The 24,776-nt window shown below is 49.2% G+C and overlaps 1 protein-coding gene across 1 annotated transcript in view; it reads left to right on the top strand.

Moving 5' to 3' along the window:
* The first annotated feature begins 7,268 nt into the window (after positions 1-7,268).
* LOC122389180 (cotranscriptional regulator FAM172A homolog) overlaps positions 7,269-24,776 on the top strand; it is a 48,712-nt gene continuing 31,204 nt past the window's right edge. Inside the window, exons 1-7 of the mRNA XM_043380945.1 lie at positions 7,269-7,418; positions 8,947-9,026; positions 9,722-9,819; positions 10,470-10,660; positions 10,946-11,084; positions 11,490-11,609; positions 11,974-12,090. Of these exons, the coding sequence (XP_043236880.1) occupies positions 8,972-9,026; positions 9,722-9,819; positions 10,470-10,660; positions 10,946-11,084; positions 11,490-11,609; positions 11,974-12,090 (720 nt within the window). The 5' untranslated portion in view covers positions 7,269-7,418; positions 8,947-8,971. The remainder of the gene's footprint in view (positions 7,419-8,946; positions 9,027-9,721; positions 9,820-10,469; positions 10,661-10,945; positions 11,085-11,489; positions 11,610-11,973; positions 12,091-24,776) is intronic.

The raw sequence follows: 24,776 nt of genomic DNA, 5'->3' as shown, positions 1-24,776 counted from the left end.
TAATGAGGTCTAGTGGCATTATAATATAAATATATAGGTATTGCAAAATTATATACCAGGATGACAAGCATTCTGGGACATTTTGATTTCATGCAGACACGATGTGAAGGAACGTCCATCGTGTATTTTACTTGTGCTTGAAGTTGCCCCCTCTCTCACCGACACGAATATGCCCGCCTGAGCACGTGTTGAACAGCACCGTGGACTCTTAGACCCTTTAGGCGGACTGAAAAGGCTCCTATCACCCATTTTTAGCTCTGCCAGATATTTCCAATGTTTTCTTGTTATATCTGCCATAGCTGGGTCCAAAAACTAGAAGTCTATGAAGAGCAGGTCGAGGATTTCGATACTGGCGGCCCTGGTGGTGTCTGATTCGCTGTTTTTCTTTCTCCCTGAAGACTGATTCTTCAGAGGCTGCACATACGCCAGATGGACCGTTTGAAGGTTATTTATGACTACAAGCTTGTTCGTGCATTATTTAACGTCTTTCTGGGATATCTCCTCGATGATCGCATGCTTCGAATTGCCTCAATGCTTCAAAATCATCGTTTTGTGTCGTTCCTTACTGAACGGCGGTGGACCATGCGTGCCCGATTGGTGGGACATTTTCAGGCAGCATTGGGGCCGAGACCTTCAAGGGACAAATCATGACACCATACAAAATGTCCCAGATTTATCTATCACGTGCATTGCTTTTTTGCACGCGATTTTTCGATTTAGGGACCACCATTGACATTTACTTTTTAACAGTTAAAAAAAAAAATCACCCTGTAGATGTACGGTCCTAAAAATAGCATCGTTATTTCATAAGCTCTTTGTAAGGTCCGATGCTTAACTTTAGCATTGTTGACTTTGCATGACGTCATACATGACGGATCACTAAGCGTTAGGCTATCGACCTTTTTTCGTCATCACCTCCCGATATCAAATCGATTATCGAGCTAGCGAGTCTGGAAAATGTCTAACGGACTCAGGGAGAAGTCCAAAATCAAATTAAATGCAATGTGACCTCAGTTGACCAGTTTTGTGACCGGATCGGCTGTGACCTGACCTTGACCTGAGGTAAACACTGTAAGTTGACCTCACCTTAACAAAAAGTATTTCATTCGACACACCTGACTATGGTAAACACGATGGTACCAAAATTACGGCTCTGCTACTATGTTTGGCGACTTTTTTCACCAAAAATAGTTTCTTACATAAAATTTTCTAAAAATTACACTAAAATAGTTTCTTAACCTAGGGCATTTGACTTGCCCTAGAGTTCACCAGGTGACCTGAGGCCTTAGAATCGGGTGTCAGTGGCTACTGGCTACGACTTGTATTCACGCACTCCCGCTTTTTTGCGAAGCTTTTGCTCAATTAGGGACGAAACGTCGATAAGCTCCACAACCCTCGTCCGCTACATGTCGTTACATACTCGCGGGTATATGTAAAAACCGCAACGGTCCGGCGAGAGACGGCCGTCAGGTCACTTTAAGTGACCTCACCTCAAGAACACAGTGAATGCTCACCTTATGAACACCACCTAAACTATTGATTTGAAACTTTAAGAAATACCTACTTGGCTTACAGAATGAATGAAAAGTATATAAACATCTTCTTTTTATATCGGTGACCAATGCTTTCCGCGATAACTAATTTTCGGACCTACGATAACGATAAAACGATAAGGAAGGTTTGCGATAATGATAAACGATAAACGATAATTTTTTTTCCAAAAAATTAACAGCGATAGCGATAAAACGATAAAACGATAACGATATTTTTTTACAGCGATAGCGAAACGATAAACGATAAAACAATAGCGATCCTTTTTTAACAGCGATAACGAAACAATAAACGATACAACGATAACGATGATTATTTTTTAACAGCGATAACAAAAGCGATAAGAAATATAGCTTAAATGAGTGTACTTAAAGTTTATTTGCAGATTTATACACTTATCAGATGGCAACAGGTTGCGCAAAGATACTGATTGTTTTCACGACGGACTATCTGGCGATGCACCTAATTAGACCAAAGCTGCACCAAATCTCTTGTACAGCAAATATCTTCACAGCGTGATTTTTTTTTTACTGTTTTACTCTATGGCAATGTCTGATAATTTGATAAAGCAGGCGTATAAGCAATTATTGCAACCCTAGCTGATAGCTAATAAGAAATACACTGAACCTAATTGTACTAAACCTGCACCTAATCTACACCAAATGAGCACCAAATGTGTACCAGATGGCCGACGTGAAAACGGCTACTGTCGCGCGGCATACACTGTCGATCGTGTTCCATTTTTCCATTATTCCGTTTTACATTTTATCGTTTATCGTTCATAACTTTTGTAACTTGCGATAAGTGGATGAGCGATAATTTTGAAAATTTAGCGATAAACGATAACGATAACCGATTTACTTAAAGGGACTATCCCACCTTTAACATGGGGTTTGAGTTGAGTTAGCCAAGTTTGCGGCGAGGTTCAGAAACCACTATCTATCTAGGTTGCAACCCCGCGGCCTCTTGGTGTTGAAGAAATTCGTTCCCTTCATTTGAAAATGGGCCTTGCGCAAGGCCCTATCTTCAACATGGAGCGACCGTTAGTGTGACGTCACCTCGTTTAGTCATTCTGATTTAAATGGGTTTGTTCGTTGAAAAGTCGCTTAAAACTTGGTCTGAACTTTGTTGTGGTGCCTACAGAGTAAAAAGAATCAGCTTTATGACAGTAATGTGGCCTGGGGAAGGAGGTAATTTTGGTCTGTGACGTCACATATTTGAAAGTTTGAGTTTGGATTATGGGAAGCCTAAGATGTTTAATGAAAAATAAATGCCAGAACCGTGTTCCTGGTCATCCAATCTATAAAGCCGGGCACAATTTAACTGGTTTTAACAACATTTTAGAAGGTGGGATAGTTCCTTTCAACAGCGATAATTATCGTTTATCGTTTATCGCTCATCCTATCGCATGCGGAAACCACTGTCGGTGACGGATACCGACAAAACAACATAATAACGAGTCGACAATGAAAAGAACAACGCGGCGGCGGGTCGACGTTTTCCCAGAAATCGGTATGCTCTTTGCATAGGTACTTTGCATGCAACATTTGATGCAAAAGTGAAAGCGTAGGAACATGAAAATGAGCAATTCAATCTGGCTTCGCAGAGGCAGTTTAATTGGTTTGATGCGGTTCTGTTTATCGACATTGTAGGTAGTGAATGTGCGCCACATTCATCTTCGCCTCCATTGGCAATGTCTATATTCTCGCTAAAAAAATGTGGGAATGATCAATGGTATTACCTATTTGGACGGTAAAACAGAATGTACCAAATAACGTTTATAAATCTTTGGCGGTGACCGTCTAAAAATAAATAGCTGCTGAAGAAGTGAATGGGATGCATCACATACCTATTTAATTCTGTAGCTGCCCCGATAGTCAAAAACTGAATAGAATCCCAAGCTCGAATGATAGAAAATGAAACACATTCAGGAACTATATTAACCCGCGCCCCACGGGGGGGGGGCTATTTACAGCCCCCCTCCCGTTTTTCTGCAATAACTTCCAAACCGCTTGACGTATCGACGCCAAACTTTCAGTACCTTCGGCTGCATCAATCTGACACCTTGTGTAAAAATGTGAGCTTCGTACCTACCATAGGTCGGCCGGAAATGACGTCAGAGTGACGTCATGTTCGGCCAATTTCGACGCAAAACATTGAACCACAGCAATCGCTCCCAAGAGCTCAATTTTTAAGCTAGATCCAATTTCTTTGCATGAGAGGACTCAGAATAGACTGCGCTATCAAACTGCTATCTCGAATTTTCGAAATTTTGAAAACTTCGAAAATTAAATAAAATAAGATTCAAAATTTATATTTTTACATTTTTTTTCAACAAGTTTTTATATTTACGAAAAAACCGGAATATATGTGATAGACCGCATTATTATGACTAACTCTAGCAGGTTTAAGATAAATATCTTTAAAAATGGCCAAGTTATATACGCATTATTGCAAAAAATTCACAATTATTAATTTTTAAATCAATTTTTTTCAGCACGTATTTGACATCGTAAGCCAATATAAATAGCACCATCGTGTTACTGAGCTCAAACTGCATCCAATAGACACCTTTTTTTTGTTGAAAAATATTGACTTCAAAATTTGACCTTTTTTGACCTGAAAGTGACCTGACCTAGGCTAAATATGACTCAAAATGACCTCGAATGACACAGACGACATCAAATTCGAAATTTTTGGGCTAAATGGACCATAAAACATGTGTCACATGACCGACGCATGATATAATATTTTCGTGACCTTTGATGACCTGACTTTGACCTTAAAATCAAAGCACAAGTTTAGTACCCTCAGGGTATCTAGAGCATCTGTTCACGAGTGTGTGAACCAAAAATGAGCCTGATCTGACTTGTAAGACGGCGGCCAGAGCCCAAAACGTGAACAAGCCAAAATGCTAATAATTTTTACTTTGACCTGACCTGTGACGTCATCGGTGACCTCGAGGTAAATGAAATTAGGTTTCGCTCGACAGTTTTTCCGGGGCTATCAGACGCCGTTTGAATTTTGACGATCGGCCCAGTAGTTTCGGAGGTAGGAGGGGGGGGGCTATTCATAGCCCCCCCCCCACCCCCAGTAGGGCGTGTTATACGCAGACCCCAGAGGGGCGCGGGTTAACTTATTTTATTCATAGATCAGGAGGGTACCAATGTATGTACCAACCACGAAAATAAATTTAAAAAATCGCAAATGCTATTCACAAGAGAGCTGCGGATGTATATGCTCCAGCAACAGACCGATGCCGGCTAGTGACGATCCGCTTGCGGGGACGTGTGATTGGGTGTGCGTTTGTGAGCACCCAATCACACGTCCCCGCGATGTGAATTCGCACAATGAATTCGTGTGCGATGTGTGTGACCAACTATCCTTATTTTTTAATTGTGACCCTGACCCTAGAATAGCCACGCTTGTGTGGAATGGGTTTTTGACGTGAAATAATAAATAAACGGTGCCAGCGCATTGCCAGCTTTATTAAAACAGCCTATATAAACGGTGCTGGCCTATGCATACTCCTAACTGGCTTTAACTATCCTGAGTGAGGTCGGATGACTGGGTATGGTCGCCCATTGCCGTCTACCTACTCACCAGGCTGAGGTGCATGGTAGGGAGATCCAGACGCAGGGCGCACGTGCAGTACCGATGACGTCACACCTTGTCTACCGTCTGCCCTCTCCTGGTCGGTGCGTCCGCCGCGCCGGTCGTTTGCAGTCTGGCGGCCCGCCTCGCCGAGCCGGACTATACCCCTCGAGCCGAGCCGTGAACACCTCCCCCGGTCCTCACGGCATGCTCCGCCCGGCAGGGGGCGCGACATCGTCGGAGCAGGACGGTGGTGAATCATGCGGTCAGGAGAGCATTTGCTAAGGTGATGCAAGGTCACCTAGGGTCACTAAACCCTATTGATGCAGGAGTCAAATTGAGAATGACAAGAACAAATAGTCAGACACGGAATAAGGTAGGGACATTTCGCTTGAAACTGCAGGTTGTACTAGCGATGATCATGAGACTCCCAAACCTTTGAAACGCTCCAGTGCACGAATGCTTTTCATATCATAGCCCAAATAATACCATCGCAAACACTATTTCATCGTACCAATATGCGAGCATGGCTTTGCCCAATCTTCGTCTTATGGGATGAAATCCAGCCGACGTGCGACCAGTCCAAACCAGTCGGTGAAACGGTGGGCCCATGTCGGCACGATGTCGATAACTCGACACGAAAATGTATGGATCGATCCGGCAGCCCGGCAGGCCAAAACAGCGAGGCCACTGTTATTTTATATGCATAAAGCTGGCATTACAATCCCGAGCTCACGCTGGCAAAGGATCGGCATGCGCCGACGACGGCCCGACGGCCCGCTAACAATCCCGAGCCCCGAGGTGTTACCGAGTACCGACGGACGACCGCCGAATAACCATGGTTGCTATATAAACCCGATCCCAGGCGAGACGATCCACCCGAGATCATCTTCCGCGCTCTGCCGACAGTCGCGGTAGCATGCGACCTGCGTCCTGCAGCGTTCGCCATGCCATGCCGATGTCCATTCCGCCGTCTACGTCATCACCGACAGCGAACTCGTTGTCGTGGGTATCGATATTGGGCCGCTGTATTTCGATGCCAGTCGGCACATGCCGCTCACACGTCGGTTTATATCGGTGGACGGTGTAAGTTCGATGTAAAGCCGGGGACGGTAGGTAGTTGGTAGTCGGGGGGGGGGGGGGGGGCGGAAGTCGGGGACGGTCGACTGCGGACTGGGTCGATTGGGTGTCGGCTTTCGGCCCAACTGGCTGCTGCTGATCTTCCGTATACCTACCATGTTGGCTGCTTCGGCCGACATGTCCTGTTTGGTGCAACATTGCGCATCTGGTACTTACTATACCTACCTAAAAACGGCCCAACTGAGCCCGAGGGCCGACACGACAGCGGGCTCATGGGGAACGAAATCCTTGCTGACGTCGGCTCGCTGTCGGGCCGACTTCGTAATGTCCTTTAGGACTGTGCTCCGACTAACACTGGGAGGGGCGGGGGGGGAGGGGGCTCACGAAGCTGTATAAAACACGTAGAAGATTCGCCCGAGGGCCGAGACACATGTGTAATCCAATGGGTCCTTTGCATCATACTTTACATCATACTTGACGTTTCTTATAGGTATCTTGGGTCCTATGTCAAACTGAGCAGAGACGGGACTCTTGCATCGGAGAAAGGAGGGGAAAACCCGGGAAAATAGGTACGTACTTACACTGTGTGGGAAAACAGTCGCGGGAGCTCAGACTTCGGATTCTCCCCAGTCCCCGCGCCCGCCTCAATAACTTTGTTGTGGAAGTCATCTGCATATGGTCGCTAGGTATATGTGTATGTGATCAACCTCCCTACCCCCTAATCCTAAAACCGTTGAGAGGCTCCTGAGTCTGAGCCGGCATTGGCAAGCGAAAGACGAATGAAGTTCGTACCATGGATAGCATGGTTCTCCTTCATTCATGTTCGTAGGCGTAGCATCAAAATCAAATCAAATGAATAGTTTTCTTTCATTCTTCAAATATGGTAGCACGCCAAATGAAAGCAATAGCTGCGCTGCTGTTCCAAATATGAATACCATTGAATGTGTTCTATGAGCAGCTGCGGCTTAAAATGTTGCAAGCGCTGCTTCGTACCGGCCCCTGATTTGCGATCGTGAGCCAGCATGAGATGAAGAGTTTTGAATGGACTTGCAGCATAAATATTTCCAACGCCTGTCACTGTGAATTTCAATTTATTTCAATTTGTGCCATGGTGATAGGCGGCTGTATTTATTTATTTGCGATAGTACATTAGTTAGTGAGCTGGAGTCCCTGCTGCTGAGTTCTGATAGCAGGTGCGAGAATATATATCTAGTTTTCTGTTCTTGTAATTCATTTTTATTCCTTTCGTTATCATATGTAAAATAACAGGACAGTGCAACAAGTGTCCTGATAATATCCAATGTTGTTCTGTTTCTTCAATGTGAATGAGGCATCTGAAATTGAATGTCTTGAAAGGTCTTGAAAGGTAGAACTTCTCAAAAGTCACATGACTGAATATGCCCTCCGCCCTCTTGCGCCCTGTTTTCACCCTGTTTTGTTTTCGGACGACAGTGAAAACAGGGCGCCTGGGGCGATCAAATCAAGGCTCGTGAAATTCACATGTGACATTTAGCATGTAGAAGGCCCACAGGGGGAGAGGTTCCGAATGTCACGTGACCCCATATGCCCTCCGGCGCCCTGTTTTCACCGCCATCACCGGCGTCCCACATGTGGTTGGTGTAACTTGTAAATGTTTTGTGTAAAAAGTTTTAATTATTGATGTGTGGTCTCATTTTTAAACCTAGGAATGACCTGTTTTTCTTTTCATGATTTTGTTTTGTGACTTTCTTTAGTAAAAGGAGGAAATCACTGATCTTTATCTTGATCTGGGGACCAAACAAGGAAACATGAATAGACTTGAACTTTGACTGACAAGTTCACCTATGGCTTGGGTTTCTCTCATCATTCATTTAACAAACACAAAAAAAAACAAAAAAAAAAACATTGCAAATGTATGACCATCTAAAATTGTTTTTTTTTCTCTTAAATTGCCATAAAGTTCCAAACATTTTCTGCCTACTAATCTGACCTGTGCTTCAAAAGATTTTACTATGGATGAGTCAGAGCTATTATCATCAGTGTGGAATCACTTCATCAGTGTTTGTGTGAATTTTGTATGGTGTGGTGTGGAGTGTGGCCTCAGGCCTGTGAATTCCCAGTTAGTGTGTGGGGTAGATCACTCAAAGCATACCTAGTAAGAGGACTGTAGCATGGATGCTATTTCATTATAGTGCTGATAGGCCTCCTCTTAAGTCTGACATCATCTGACATCTACCCCTTTATAACATAATCAAGCATTTCTATGGCGAGTTATGTGTATTCACAAGAAAAACTTGAGATTATTATTAACAATTTTCATATCTTGGCTGTTAATATCTCTCTCTCTCTCTCTCTCTCTCTCTCTCTCTCTCTCTCTCTCTCTCTCTCTCTCTCTCTCTCTCTCTCTCTCTCTCTCTCTCTCTCTCTCTCTCTCTCTCTCTCTCTCTCTCTCTCTCTCTCTCTCCCCCTCCCTCCCTCCTTCCCTCCCTCCCTCCCTCTCTCTCTCTCTCTCTCTCTCTCTCTCTCTCTCTCTCTCTCTCTCTCTCTCTCTCTCTCTCTCTCTCTCTCTCCCTCCCTCCCCATATTCTCTATAAAAGGTTTCTGCAATTTGTATGTTCCATCCTAACCCAACATGCAGTTTCAAGCTTAAGTTTTATGAATGTGTGATTCCACCAAATGTCCCATACGATGGTAATTATGACTGTGTAATTAGAACTGCCTACTGATTACTGGCTATTTCAGGTGTGTGTATCTTGAACTTTGAGACATGGGCAACTCTCCTTTTCCAACTAAGCTAAAGGACTTTGGATATGAATTCAAAGGTGAGGGCTGTCTGTTGGTTGTTGCATGTATGTTGTTCCTGTTTCTGTTATTTCCTCTTCTAATGAAGAAGCAAGCACAATCATTGCAAATGATATAAATGTTGCTTGTTATGATATGCTGATCTGTAAAATTACTGGGTAGTCGGTAGTGTTTAAGGTATCAGCTGACATCATGTGAGAGGGAAGGCTGTTCCAGCTGTTGAAGCTCCAAATTGAAATATGAATATGAAGAGTATGTGTCTTGTTTGTGAACTGGCACTTGGTTTGCTCACCTTGCACTCATGACCTCTTGTTCAATTGTTAGTTGATAGTTGCAGGCTGATAACTATGCATAAGTGCGCCTTCACAAATTAATGCAGCCTTTGGATCATGTCTCCTTTGAGATGTCAGAATAGGGGTGACACTGGTAGCTTCAGGTCTTGAGACCATTGATTGTAAAGTTTCATCCAGATCTCTGTGTTCAGATATGTAAGTAGCTTTTCACTCTGCATTATGCAGAAGGTGTGTAATTCCTTATTGACCTTACATTTTACAAGTGTTTTTGAGTGTATCCATTCCATTGGCAATTTTCTTTTTTATACAGGCTCAGTCATGGGCCGCAAGTCAGACGGTCTCTGGCCTGAGTTTTTCCGCCGTTGTCCGAGTTAAATATGACCATTGACTACTTTGCACAACAATGAATGATAACTTTTCAGATGGCAGTCTGAAGGACATCAAGACGGGCGGTGGATTTGAGTTCAACGTCTCAAAGGACGCGGAGTACAACCAGGCGCGGTACGAGGCGCTAGGAGAGGTAGGTAATTATCGCACATCGACAAACATCGTACAGCTGTGCTATTTGAAAATCTATCCACAGAAATTATTGGGCTTTTATTGTAAAAAGTGGTCCAAAATGTTGGAATGATTGGTTTACCTATTTATAGTCACCGTGGGTTTACCGTTTAGGGCATGAGTGACCTCTTCCGTTGATACAATCTTTTCGTGCGCAAATGACGACTTTTTTACTATGTCACAGCCTGCTACAATTGGATGGTGAATAGCTTCTGTCACTGAATGAGAGATATTATAAAAGAGTATCCCCGGCGTCGGGTTCTCTGTCACCCGAAGAACACTTATTGTGGTAACAAATACGAGAATGGACACCCCATCAATATATGACGGTTGAGGCCCGGATGTTATCTGTATCGTCCTATGTGTCTCAGAGAAGTGATCGCAGACTAGGAGCTCTGTCGCTCACGAAGGCAAACCTATGTGACACCCCCAGCACCCTGTATGTGACTCAGGTGATCACCGAGGAGGTGTACGCGCTGCTGGAGTCTGAAGCGGCCCTGTGTGACACCCAGCACCCCTGTATGCTACTCAGGTGATCAACGAGGAGGTGTACGCGCTGCTGGAGTCGGAGGCCGGCCCTGTGTGACACCCAGCACCCCGTGTGTGACTCAGGTGATCACCGAGGAGGTGTACGCGCTGCTGGAGTCGGAGGCCGGCCTGCAGCGGCTGCCGGTGCCCGCCAATGCCGCCGACGGCGAGCCCACGACCTTTGTGTTCGCCAGCGCCAACTACCGGACGGCCGACAAACTACTACTTCTGGTGCACGGCTCGGGGGTGGTGCGCGCCGGACAGTGGGCTCGCCGGTAAGGGGGGGACCGGGAGGAGTCTACTCCCCCGCGGGAGGGATCTACTTTCGTCGGTCAGTGGGCCCGCCGGCAAGGCGGGACTGGGTTCTGTGAAGGGACTTTCTCCCTTTGGGAGATGCGTCGGCTTTCTACATGTGAATTTCCCATTTTGCAAGAAAGAACGCTTGCACAGGGCTCAGGAATTTTACATCTATAGCGGCGTATTAGTTTCTGCACGCTTCTCGTAGAGCTGTCAATCTTCAACTACTCAGCTAGTGGCGCTCCTTCTGTGCCCGTTCACAGGCTGATTATCAACAACGGCGTGAAGGAGGGCACCCAGCTGCCGTACATTGAGCGCGCGCTCTCCGCAGGGTACGGGGTGCTGGTGCTCAACACTAACGATAATCGGCGAGTCACCGGCGAGCGGAAACAGTTCATACGGGTAAGACGGGCAACATCGGGAGGAAATGCTTAATGAAACTAACTGCTAGACTGTGTTAGATGCCAGAACAGGGGGGGGGGGACCTTGCCGCCATCTACCTACAATTCGTAAGCCCTCGAGTAAAATTATCACCGGTGAACCGGACACACAATGTGCGGTGGTGGGTCCGTGGTGCCATTCGCAACAAATATCGCTTAGTCAAGTTTAGTTCAGCATAGCTACTGTTTCCTGTTTTAGATCGCCAAGTCTGCGTGTGCCACGAATAATGCACGAGTGGGTCGTCATTCTAATGCCCAGATTTCCCATTATCACAGTCATGGAAACTGTCTACCACTGTCTGTTGGCTGCGTCAGTTGTCCATCGCTGCGTTTGTCCTCTGACTGAGCGAATGGTTCGTCTTCACAGGACAGCGGGACCCCAGAGCAACACGCTCTCACCGTGTGGGACACCTACGTCAGGGGCGCGGCCGCCACCGATGTGGCCATCGTGGCACACAGCTACGGCGGCGTGGTCACTCTGAACCTGGTGAGGAGCAGGGGTTCTCCGTCAGGGAGCGTGGTGATGAGAGGGAGAGGTCAAATATGCTCGTCGATACCCTGACAGGTTACCCTGACATCTTAAATTTGCGGTTACTAGAGTCGAGCAGGACAACTTTTCTCGATTGTTGTTTTGTAACTTGTCAAACATTGCTGTTGTCTTCGCCGATATGGAAAAGTCGAACCGTTACATCGCACGACACTAGTCCAACGCTTGGTCGAAGCTGTTTTATAAAGCTTAGACGTTGTTCTTGTCCCCTATGGCTGTTTCTTATGTACAGTTATGAAGAGGCCAGGAATCTTGACCTGACCTGACCCTGACCTGAGCTGACCTCAGCTGACCTGTCTGGCAGGCGGTGCGCCGCTGGGAGGAGGTGCAGAAGCGAGTGTCGGCCGTGGCCCTCACTGACTCCGTGCACAGTATGGGAGGCGCTCGCTGCGGCCCAGAGGTGCAGAAATGGCTGGCAGAGGTGAGTGTCCCTGCGGCTCCTGGCTGGTAGTGAGCCTAGTGGCCATTGTCCGGTCTCTACGGCTCCTGACCGGCAGTGCCTTCCCCCTCCCACTCTCCACGGCCCTTGGCTGGAAGCATGCCTCCCCTTCGCCCTGTCCCTGTGACATCTGGCTGGCAATGTCTGATTCTTTCGGCCCCCTCGTGGCAATGGTGATGCGATTTACTCAGTCGCCTCTCCGACGTGCGGTGCTCGCCGACATTGGATATAATTATGCCGCACTGGAGACACAACGGGCTCAGCTCAGGCAACGTGAAGGCACTGCGGAGCTACTGCCTACACGAACTGTATCCAATAGCTCTCACTGTACCTGTCGGAGCCGGTCCCCTGCACGGCAGGTGGTCTCTACTTCTAGACCCGAACACGTCACGGCGGCACGGTGCTGTGTTAGCTCCTGGCACGTGACGACTCTGGGTATCAGCCGAGGGAGACCCACCACCCTGACGCACACACACCTGGTCCTCACCAGGCTCGATCTAATCGGACAAAAAACATCTGCCTTCTGGCGGAATGACTAACGCTGCCGGCTGGGACTCTGGTGTATTTGTTGATCTCTACACCGATCTCGTGAGGTTTTCAGCCGCAAACTACTAAGATCGCTGCGAAACGTGATGGTTTGATTGGCCAACCCCAAAGGCAAAGTTAGATACTGGCCACAATCATTTTAATGCACCTGGTCTACAACGAATGGATGATGTGTGAAATCCTTTAAATGATTAGCGTATTTGCTTTTCGCAGCACCATGATATTTCAAAAACGTTGTCTTAGCACACCTTTCAACGTAGTGACAAAGCAACACCTGCTACTATAAAATATAACGGTTGCCTTAGCATCATAATAGATAAATATTTTATCAGAAATGTATTTGCCTAATGGCTTTGGTAATCATGGGAGCCGAGAAACGTACACTCTTTGAATAAATCGATTTTAAGGCGCTGGATTTCAATGTTGCACTAGATATCTACTTTTTTTGTGTTGAGCGCATTTTAACTTGCTTTCTTCTTTAACTCCGACGCGACAATACATTTTATTGTGGAGAGTGTTTAAATTGTCAAATACAAATACAAACTTGATACCTTCCGATTATTTCGTTCTCCATATTCTACAATAACCCATAAGATTATTTATCGTTTCTGCATTCATGTCAAAGACAGGTCGAAGGCATCGCCAGCATGTTTCGTTTCAAACACGTGTTCGGACGCTTGGGCTACTCAGCTGCTCTCTGTCCCTCTTTGAGCCTGTGTCACCCAGTTCTTGTCTTGCTCTGTCTCCTCCGACCCCAGCTTCAGCGTCTTGTGTCCAGCGAGCTGATCACAGAGCGACTGTGGGTACCCATAGCTGGCGCCACTGGCGCCGAGGGTTGCCGATCGCTACAGAGCACGGGTGTTTATCGACACTTGTGGCAATGCACGATTAACGGATATATTGAATGAAAATGCAAGAAATATTCGTTATGCTTTTCGTGTGCTTTTGTTAATCTCATAAGTAGATAGACTTTTCACTTGACTGGGCATCTTGAAGAAGGATGCTCCTCTACATTTCGGTAGGTATAGTACTACGCTTGTGCTTGAAGAAACTGTTAGTATATTCTCGCTTTTCCTATGCTCTTATGCTTACAATCTCAGAGTAGGAATCTCATTTGGCAAGGCAGGATTTTGCTAATGTACGGTTCGAGCCACAGAAAATATTGCAATTGCTTTCTAATTTAAATTTGTGAGTTATCTTCGACTTAAATTTGTAAATGTATCCTGAATCCCTAGTGCTGCAGAAGGCCCTAAAATGTGCTATTTTCAGGTTAGCCTAGTGGGGGAAAGCCGTGTGACGGCATATCATTGACGGAGCTCTAAAAAGTACTAATTATTTTTTTTTTGTCGTATCATCAGAAATGCTTCTCAAATTCGTCATCGCCATCAATTTATGAATATCAAAATAATAGTTATTACTTATTTTATCTTAGTTCACCTCTGATGACCTAGCATTGGATGGTCTGTTACAAATAACTTGTACTTTCACCGTTACTTTACGTATTTTGCAAACATGTCTTCTCGCTTATTCTCACTTTACCCAGGAGCCGCTTTAGAGGGTACCTACGTTCCTTCCGATTGGTGTTTCTTGCAGCACTTGCATCGCTTCGATATTGATGAAAAGGTATGCATAGAACCTAGAAGTTAATTGCAATACAATTACTCATTATATCACTCACAGCGCATAATTATAGACCTACCTACTATAAATGCTAAATGGGCTAAAATAGTATATAACACGCCAAAATAGTGTCTAATAAAACGGCTGGATTGCAGCAGTTGTGGCACATTGCGTCACTTCCCGTTTTGCACCAAACAGGTTTGAATTTGAACCTCGGCGGGACAGCGGCCTTCTCAAGGCCATTGAGACGAAACGCGTCCTAAGCTCACTTGCGAGGACATCACTCGCCATCTACATACCTATGTGAAATCCAAATTTGCTGGTTAGTAAAACAAAGACTGCTTGTCAAAAATATTATTTCTTGTTTAGAAAACATTGCGTGCACAGCGCAACCTTAACCCGCGCTCTGGTGGGGTCTGTTTATAACGCGACCTGGTGGGGGGGGGGGGGCTATTTTTTGCCCCCCCCCCTCATATCTCCGAAACTACTGGACGGATCCGCAAAATTCAAACGGCGTTCGAAAGGCCTGTCAAATTTGTTGAGGGAAACCAAATTTCATTGACCTCGGGGTCACCGATGACGTCACAGGTCAGGTCAAAGATGACATGTTTCACCGTTCACGGGTCTTCTAGGGAATGCGCTATAACACCGAGGAAAACGTATTTTGTCGAGAATCAGCGGTAGGGCGTCAGTTGCCTAGTAGATATGTTGCTATTAGAGGTCACTGGCAATACCAGGTCAGGTCACAGGTCAGGTCACCAAGGGTCACAGGTCAGGTCACATGAGCCCAACTTTACTAAGGTTGTGTGATACATGTTTTATGGCCAATTTTTCATTTCCAACTCAATGGTGTTGGTTATAAGACTATCAGGTACGGCTTAGGTCACTTTCTGGTGAAGTTCAGGTCAAGGTCAGGTCAAGGTCAGGCCAAAAAAGGTCAAATTTTTAAGTTGATAGTTTTGCATAAAATGGGTGTTGATTCGATGCAGCTCGTCACGGGGAGTCTAATGGTGGTCTTTGTTTTGCGCTACGGGGTCTAGAATTGCTAAAAAATTGAGTTTGAAAATTTGACGTCATCAATTTTGAACAGTTTTTTCGCTATAACTTCGCCAAAAAAAGAGGTATCAATCTCAAATTTGGTATGTGGATGGAAGGCGGTAAGGACTATCACATATATTCCGGTTTTTGCGAAATTCAAAAAACTTTTTGGATTTTTCGATTATTATACCCAAAAAATCTATTTTTTGATTTTTGGGGGTCAAAATCCAAAAATTTCAAAAAACCGAGATAGCAGTTTTGTAGCCCTGTCCAATCTACAGCTTTTATGTCTTGATCATTTTTCTGTATTTGCAAAGCTATAGGCCTGACAGCTCTTCCTGCGAAACCCTTTTTTGGGTCGAAAACGGCAGAACATGACGTCACTCTGACGTCATTTCCGGCCAACCTATCATAGCCTATGGAAAAATTTTTGGTCACAATGTGTAAAATTGATGTCCGGGAGGGTACTGAAAGTTTGGTGACGATCGGCGCAGCAGTTCTGGAGATATATCGAAAAGTCTGGAGGGGGGGGGGGGCAAAAAATAGCCCCGCCCACCAGGTCGCGGGTTAAGTGATAGCCTTGTCTCTCATGTCACCAAAGGTCAACTGATTATACTTTCGGCGATTGAATGTAGTGTTGCTCTCATTGGTTTTTGATGCCAGTGAGCCATAACCAGTTGCAACTCCAATATTAGCAATTTAGATTCACTCAAGCTGTCATTGTTTGCGGTCGAAATAATTGCAAGCTGTCTAAGGTGATTGGTGACTGATGTGATTCGGAAATAGCTCGATTGCACCTCGTCCCCCCGGTATGCAGCCAACGTGCCGATGTGTGGCTTCTGGTGACGGCGATATTAGTCTCCCTGGCTTCCCTGCGGGCCGGGCCAAGTACCCTGCCCATCATTGTCTAAAGAGTCGCTCTGGGACGGCCGGAGGGCCCTCGTGGGCTTCACTGCCGACCTCGTCTACCGCACGAGTGGGGAAACTCACCATTCAGACTCCACAGAGTGGTTGAGAGGAGCGCAATCAGATTGACAGGCTGTTGGCGCAAGTCCTGAACAGCGCGTCGCTATATCGGTGTGGATGATCACTGAAATAGGTTGGTTTGGATTTAGGAGTTCTGGTGAATGTCAGAATGTGTGCTGATAGTTTGTTACTTCTTGCTTGTTGAACATGGGCTGCGAAGGGCTCCGTGCGTAACTCTGGGACCAGTAATCAGTTTGCGTGCACTGTCAGCACCTGTCTAATCTCTGTCGGCATCTGACCGACCTGTGGCGTCACATGACGACCCATGTCACTACCTGATTGATCTCTGTCGGAATCTTACCGACATCTGACAGACCTCTGCTCTGACCGACCTATGTCGGCATCTCACCGACCCCTGCGAGCAGCACAGGTGGTGAAACGTGCATCCGACGGCCGGACAGGGCAGGTGGCCACAGTGGCCCTTTGAACAGGTGGCCACAGCCGCTATGTGTGTTCTTTGGCCTGGACAGTGCTCAGGGCAGGTGGTCGCTGCCGCTCTGTGTGTGTTCTATGCCCTGGACAGGTGTATCGGCGGGTGACAAGATCGCCCTCCAGTTACGTCGCCACCCCATTCGTTCCTCCCAAAACCACCTGTCTTGTGGACATTGCGCTGCACCAGACCGCCGAAAAGAGACGTCACTGTTGGCGGGCGTTGTAATCAATGCAAACAGTGCCGTGCAGCCTCACGCACCCGACCCGCACCCTAGTGAATGTCATGTGCCGAACGGTGGCGAAAGGCACCTGACTCGGGGAAAGGAGGTACTCGTCTGGATTCTGTGGGGTCCGCTAGAGATGCGTCCTTTTGTGCCGGTCACGTATACCTGGCCGGGGTGACCCAACCTCTAACCGGCGCGGCGATCGGGCTTGTTTGGTCACACAGGTCATCAAAATTCTGGAGACGTTCCTGTGTTTGGTTGGCAATGTGAACTGGTCTGTATTCCAGTAGCCCCGTGCGATACGATCCTATCATGCGGCCGTCTCCAGGAGAGCGGGTTTACTGCGGCCATGTAGACACGGCCCCAGCGGGCGCGGAGAGTGAGGAATTCAGCCCCCCCCCCCCCTCCGTCGGACGTCGTCGGTCACAGGCGTCGGCGGCACGGTCTCTGCCGACGACGGCCTATCCGTCAGCGGCCGTCAGCCGAGGCCCTGGTGGCTACCGGGCTACTGAAATTACCCAGTACCTACCCTCAGACACAGCTGATCACTGTGGTGGCTAGGCTGCCGAACTACCCACTACCCAGCTGCCGGGTCATTGCAGCCGCTGGAACCAATAAGCGCAGCCCTCGAGTCGCTGAAACTGCCAAAAGATCCAGTTGCTGTTGCATTTGCCAAGTGCGATTGCCGGGCTGCTACAGCTGCGCAGTGACCAGCTGTCCAGCCTCCAGGACTGCTGGAATTACCCACAGCCTTGGTTGCCGAGCCAGGAGAGCTGTCAGGGTCACTGTGACAGTGTGACACTGCGCGACGCAAATCCATGATATGTCATGATATGTCCCATGACAGTTGTGTCTGTGTCACGCATATCTTGACACTGAGCCTATATGCTTGATGTTTAGGTTTTTGGAAATGATTGCGTCCGGCTGATCTGCTTTGTTCTGTAATTATTTTGGAGTCGGAGAAGATAAGCCGGTAAGCATAAAACCTTCCAGGAATTTGAGGAAAGCCGCTATAGTAATGTTGACTTATTTGTGGGCTAACGCTGATGACAAGAAAGGATTCCCTTGAATCTTCGCTACCCAAGCTAGCCTATGAAAACCTGGCATATTGTTCCTACCCGCCCCAATTTTAGAGAACCGTTTCCTTGTTTTTATAGCTTCAATGTTTTTTATTCATAATAAATCTGAACATTCGTTGTTGACCTTTCTGAATGTTATCTGGCGCGTCTGTCAGTGGGAGTGAGGCCCATACTTGCCTATCCAGCGTCACGGCCGTCTTTGGTGCATCCCCTGCCGACTACCGATGTCGTCGCGGCACCTGTCCTTTGTCGTCCTGCTCTGAAGTCAGCTCCCCTGATCGTCGCGGTCAGCTGTCCGGTATTATTCATGGTTCCACGAGCTGAACACGTGGCTTTGGCTACTGCAGGAGCCTCCCAACCGCCGAGCGGCTCCGTTGGTCCTACCGTAGGTATCTAACCTTGGAGGGAGGGATCTCAGCCCTCTTTCGGTCTTCGAACGGAGTATCCTCTACTTCTAATATTTCAAGAGTGATTTAAGCTTTTTCCCGTTCTCAGATAAGGCAGTCCGAGTCCTCAATCCGTCCGTATCCTCCCCCATGGACGTCTTCACATTCCGGCAAGATGTAATGGAGCGACATGTGATGCTTGCTGGCTCCGACCGCTGGCGGTCAGGTCAGGTCGGTCTTTCGCGTACAAGTCACCGGGGTCAAGTGTCACACAAGCTTATGACAGACACAACCTCATGAGGATGTCATAACGGACGTTGATTATGAGGTTATCATAACCCTTTCAAAGGAGAACCCTCTGAGGGACTCCCTAGTAGACTTGCCGCCGTGAAGTCACCCCGGCCCACCGACACCGCAAGGTTCCATCGAACCTGACTCTTCGAGGCCGCCCTAGTTGACCTGACCCATTGCGGTCATTCCATCGCTCCGATGGCCGGTCGACGCCCACTGGACTGCGCACGTGGCGTCATCTCGCGCGCCCCGGCCCTCCGTTTACATAACTGCCTACTGAGCCCGGTAACTAGTGGTTATGTGCGGCAGAGTGGTAGTGCGGGGGCCAGAAACAGCACTGGGCCTGCGCTGACCGCCGGGTTATTACCACAGAGTGGTGCTCTGACCTCGTGTGGTGGTGCGTCTCGGCGGGCAGTGTGCGCTGCTGGCTCCTCCCCGCAGAAGGGAGGAATACTTTGTGCGCCCTGGGCTGGGCGGACAGTGTGTCCTGCTGGCTGCTCCCCTGAGAAGGGGCTGATACAATGCCCGCTGGGCTGGGCAGTGGACAGGGTGGGCCCTTCTGGGCGGCTGGGTGTGCCCTGCTCCCTAGAAAAGGTGCTGATGCACTGCGCCCGCTGGGCCGGACAGAGTGTTCCCTGCTGTCCACTGTCGGGCGCACAGTGCGCCTTGCAGAGGACGGCTGGCTAAGACCCTGCACCGTCTTCTTGCACCCACCGGCCAGTCTCTGCTCTGGGCAGACCAGTGCTTAGATGACGAAAGATTGCGGCAGTTTCAACGAAACCTGTAATTTGTGTTTGTTTTTGTGTATGCTGGATGAAATGATGACGTTCTGAGGTGCAGGGTGCTGATTTTTGTGAAGATAACGATTTAGGCTTGCCAGTGATGAGATGAGTCGCGTGATTGCGCCTATTGTATGAAACCAGTCGCGGCGTCTTGGCATTCTGCTATTTAACAACCTGTGGTTGACAAATAGGATTATTATCCCTCAGAAACTGCTCCAACGTAAGCAGACCCTGTAACCCAAGTTTACTGCTTGCAAAGGTCACGAAAACGTAACTTTATGCCCTGCCATCCTGCCTTACTTGTTTTTGTTTGGTAGGATAAATAATTCATCTGCAACTAGCAGGACTGCATTGCAGTTTTTAAGCCTGTTTCACAATTGGAACATCAAAGCACCCGCGACTATTTCAGCGATATTTTACAGACCTTGGGATATGCCTCATTAGGCGACCCGAACATTTCGACTGGGTCGGCTGTGCGGTGGCGTTGCTCGCAGGACGGTGTGCTCTCTGCCTGTCCGTCCATCTTCTCGTCCCTCCCGTCTCATCCCGTCCGTCCTCCAGTCCGTCGGCCCTTCCGTCTCCTCCCATCTCCTCCCATCTCCTCCTGTCCGTCCTTTCTCCTCCCATCTCGTCCCGTCTCGTCTTGTCCTCCTGTCACTCCCGTCCATCCCATCCATCCGTCCGCTCGTCCTCCTGTCCTTCTGTCCTCCGTCCTCCTCCCATCTGCTCCCGTCCGTCCTCTCCCTCGTCCTCCCGTCCTCCCCATCCTCCCGCGTTTTCCACCGATTGGCGCGTGTCGCGCCACACTCTGACCGTGCCGCAATGCATAAATACATACCGAGCGGGCCGTCTGGCTCACGCCATACCCGCCAGCCGACACCGCCCAGCAGCCACAGAGCAGAGTCCTGCGGCCGCGCTCCCCCCGTGGAACTCCCCTCGCCGCGCCGGCTGACCGTGGGCCCATTGTGTTCGCCGGCCGTATTAGCCGGATTGCTGTCGCGGCGGGGTGCCGCCGCCACGCGGCAGCCGAGGTGCGAAATTAGTGGCGGCAATGAGGTGGGATTAGCGCGGCGCGATGCGAGCACCGACACCTGTTTATCGGGAGGGGGGAGGCTGATCGACGGGAAAGGCGCTTCCGGTAGGGTAAAGAGGTGCCACCCCCACCAACTGGCCGAACTGCTGAGCCGTGTCGACCGGGTCTCAGTGGCTGCTGCCGAGCACTCCACGAAGCCCGGGTCACCCCAGCATAGGTCGGGCTGGTCAGGGGCCATCAGGCAGAAGTTCGTCCCGGACCAGTGATGCCACGGCGCAGCGGACGAGCAGTGTCGCAACCGGTCTCTGCCGGCGGCACTGATGACCTCGACCCCTCTCCCCCTGAGATCGACCCCGCTCTGATGGTTGTTCGCCCTGTCTGCGACTCCTCAAGGTCACTCTGAACATCATCTCACATCTCCTTCAGCTGGCTTGCAACATAGCGCCATATCGAGTGGCTCTATATTGAGGCAGAGCTTGTGTGAAGCGGGAGGCACAGTTGGTAAAATACACCACGCCTGGCTTGGGTTACACCGAGGTAGATGTATCTCATTGCGATCCTTCCCCGCCGGAATATGCCCAGGTAATTTCCGAAGGAACTCTCGGACTTATGTCTGCTGCACGACTGACCTTGGGTCGTGTCGGGTGCAGCAGGCCGCTCGTCCCCTCTTCCCCTCGCCGCGTGCTCCCCTGTCTGCTCCGGGAGTCCGGTCTGACGGGATCCACCCCGGACCGGGAAGTTTTGGTGGTTGCTCGTCGTTGTCAGGTTCTGCTCGTGCTATTTCCGGGCGGTATAGTCTAAACACACACAACTTCTGACCTCAGGCCTGGTCACTATGATTTACTATAGATGAGCCAGCTGATCACCGTCTCAGGACATCACTTGAAACACTGCTTGACGAATGTCGAATGCAGTGTATTTAGTTCTACCGTTGATATGCCTGACGATATTGAGAGTTGTTTCTCCAAATGGTTCCGTTACCTTTCGAAGATATTATTAACAGCGTATCTGTAATTCAAACGTATCTCCTTGACTTGCTGCCGTCATTGAGCCTCAAATAGCACCGCTTTGTCGGCGTCCCGTCACCATCAGGTCTTCAGAATTCTGAACAGGCGTCCAGAGATCAGTGCTGGAAAGACCAGCCAAGACAGTGCCCTTGGTTGGTGGGTGACGGTTTCTATAGCGTCTGGAAGGCGTCAGGAGCTCTTGCTCATTTGCTTGCTTGCTTGCTTGCTCAGCTCAGATCGGTCCCACTGGTGGGGTGTGGTGTTCTTACAGTTACCGGACCCCAATGAGATGCCTCTAGTACCTTTACGGCGGATTAACCCATCCTCAGCGCGGACTGTCGCGCCGGTGACGGCAGGTGACCCATCCGCGCCGTGCCGCTCTGCTGAGTGAGTCACCACCACGGGAGATGACCGGTGCAGTCGCTCCTCCCGGGAAGTGAGCTCACCGCTGTCGGCTTCTGGGGACCGCTGACTAGCCGGTGCTCCCCCATCAATTCTGACCACAGAGTGGCTCCCAACTGTTCAATGTCGACTGGTGATTGGAAAGCATAGTTGCGCATATGACGAATATGCGGCTTATCAAGCCTATAATGTTTTAGAATCCTGTTAGCGTTCTTGGATTTTCTCGTTGAGTTTGTCAAGCCGACACGCTTTGGTCGGATCTTCATTTTTTAACTTGTGCTCATTCATGATTATCGACATCTGTGTTTTGATAAGTCTCGGGGATTGCCGTTCGTCACCGTTTGTACTTCCATAACCCGGTGACAGTGACAGGCGTCCCGTAACGGGTGGTGGTCGATCGGACTGCTCCTCGCCGGGGGGCGAGGCGAGTCTCCCTCTCCCTCCCTGCCGGCGCGGCTGACACAGGGAGGGGGATGCTGCCCTTTGTGGCCGGCTCTTTCTAACCCCTTCATCTCGGCAATCCAATCAGGCCCGGCGACCGCCCTGAATGTTTTATCGCCGCCGCCGTGGCGCGAGACGAATCAATGGTGGTGGCCGTCCCCTGCTGTGGCGGTCCCCTGTCGGACCACTGCCACTGACTCACCGCCGCAGAGCAGATGGGACGGCCGGCCGGCCATGGCACCCTCCCGCCGCACGCCGGCCGTGGTTTCTGGTCTGTAGGGCTCCCATCGCAGCCTACTGAGGGTTGCAGGGAGCAGAGTCCCAAGGGTTGTACCCCCAGAGGGATAACTTTTTGTGGGTAAAGAGTTCAGAGGAGGCAAGATTGATGTGATAATAATCTTAGAACAACGTCTCTGACTTGGCTGAATATTTCATCCGAACGAATTGAATGAGCTATTTAAAGCGAATAAAAGCATTCATAAACATGTGAACTGATACAAATCATCATATTGAATAGTTGAGGTGGAACAGTAGGCTCTGAGTACAACTTCCGCTGTGCTGACGGATAGACGCAGCTGATGGCCAGTGGTCGGACGATTGGGCCTCATACGCGCCTGGGAGTGGCCGCTGGGGGCCGCCCTGTGTCGATATGAGTGGGGTGGCGCCGCCGTGACCGTCCCTGGAATGGTGCCGAGCCGTGTAAGCCCAGTATGGTGCAAGTAGAGGAGGCCCGGCTGGTCACTGTGGCGCCAGGCCGCGGACGGGCCGGCGCCACCACCCTGCCGCCCGCTCCGGGCGCACAGCGGGGTGATGGAGGGCGTGTCGCTCCTTCAGAGCATTTCCTCATGCGTTCGGGCCCCTGTGCTGATAAGATATTCTTACAAAAGACATGCACAAATGTGCGATAGAAGCATATCTCGCATAGCGTTAACCGAGATGAGGCGCAAGCTTCCAAACTGGCACGCTGCTTTTTCAGCGTTGATATGTTAACACAACGAATCAGCCTCGAAGGAAACGGCTTCGCGCCCTCAGTGTCCTGTTACAACACCGAGCCCTATTAGTGCACTGATCGTTATACGTTTTTAATATCATGATTAGGGGAACGCTCAGCGCTCATATCTCGCTCATTGCACCGCAGGAATGTTAGTATGAGCGCTGACTCGTTTTACACCGGCAATAATGGAGCGGTGCGGTGATGATGAAAACAGCTCATGCAACTCTCTCATTGGTGCACGGATTTATGGGCTCCGGTGCGGGGCGCGGTCCATAGAGAGCTAATGGCGCAGTACTGACGCCGGAGCTGGGGCGGGGCTGGGGGGGGGGGGGGGCGGGCCACGGCCGACCGCCGCCCTGTTCCTCTGTGTCCCAATGTTGGCAGCATCTTCATCGGCCGGCTGGCGGCGCGCGACCCCGTCTCATTAGCGCCCGGCCGGCCCCAATCAGAGGGTTACCCAACGGAGCCATCTCCCAGTCCCGTCCGAGATGGGCCGGGCCTCCGCGCACCGACTGACGCCCGTGCAACCGGCGCCGGCTCCGTGCGAGCGAGGGCCGCGGTGGGGTAACGGCCGGCCGTGCGCGCCGCTTCTCGGTACAGTTTCCAAACGTGGCTCCCTATGACCGTGGGGCGTGACGGGCCGGCCTGCATTCCGCCGATCTATGGCCGCCAGCGGTGGGCGCCTCCTCACGGGGAGGCCGCTCGAAGGGCGGGTCTCACGGGACACTGCCTCTTCACAATAGGGGCCGATCCCACGGGGCTCTGTCCCAATCCCACCCCTGCTCACTTTTAGCTCTACAGGGTGTCTCAAAAGTTCGCTTACAGGTACCAGCCATGCTTTTTTGTCAATAATTCTGAATCAACATGAAATTAACAGTCGAAATTTTGCATGGGCATTGGTAACAACCTTCCTCAAGCAGCTTCATTGTTTTCAAGCGCATTTGACCCTTCATGAGCTCACAAAAAGGGTTCACCTATGACCATGGATCAGGCATGAAAATGGAGGTCGCATACTCGGGTCGGCTGAGAAACTCTCTGCTTCACGAGTAATGGGAATGGTTAGGTCGGAAATGACACATGGCAAAGTGTCGGCGAGGATGAGTACAACATGATGGTCATCTAATAAAAACGGTGACTAAAATTTTTGAAGGACAAAACCATGCGAGACTAACAGCGCTTTGAACGACCCTTGTACCGCAGCAGACTCGTACTCCGGAAAGCAGCTGAAAATGCAGTCCCAACTATTGAAAACTGACTAGAAGCTCACAGACAGAGGTTACCCAGTTTCAAAAATTGCAGATCATCATAAAATAAAGACAAAATATCATTTAAAATTGTTTATAATATCTATAACGCTAAATTTTGAG

This window comes from Amphibalanus amphitrite, unplaced genomic scaffold (assembly GCF_019059575.1).
Source record: "Amphibalanus amphitrite isolate SeventyFive unplaced genomic scaffold, NRLGWU_Aamphi_draft 000346F_arrow, whole genome shotgun sequence".
In the NCBI taxonomy this organism is placed as follows: domain Eukaryota; kingdom Metazoa; phylum Arthropoda; class Thecostraca; order Balanomorpha; family Balanidae; genus Amphibalanus; species Amphibalanus amphitrite.
Note: the sequence above shows the minus strand (reverse complement) of the source record. Positions and strands in the feature narration are given on the sequence as shown.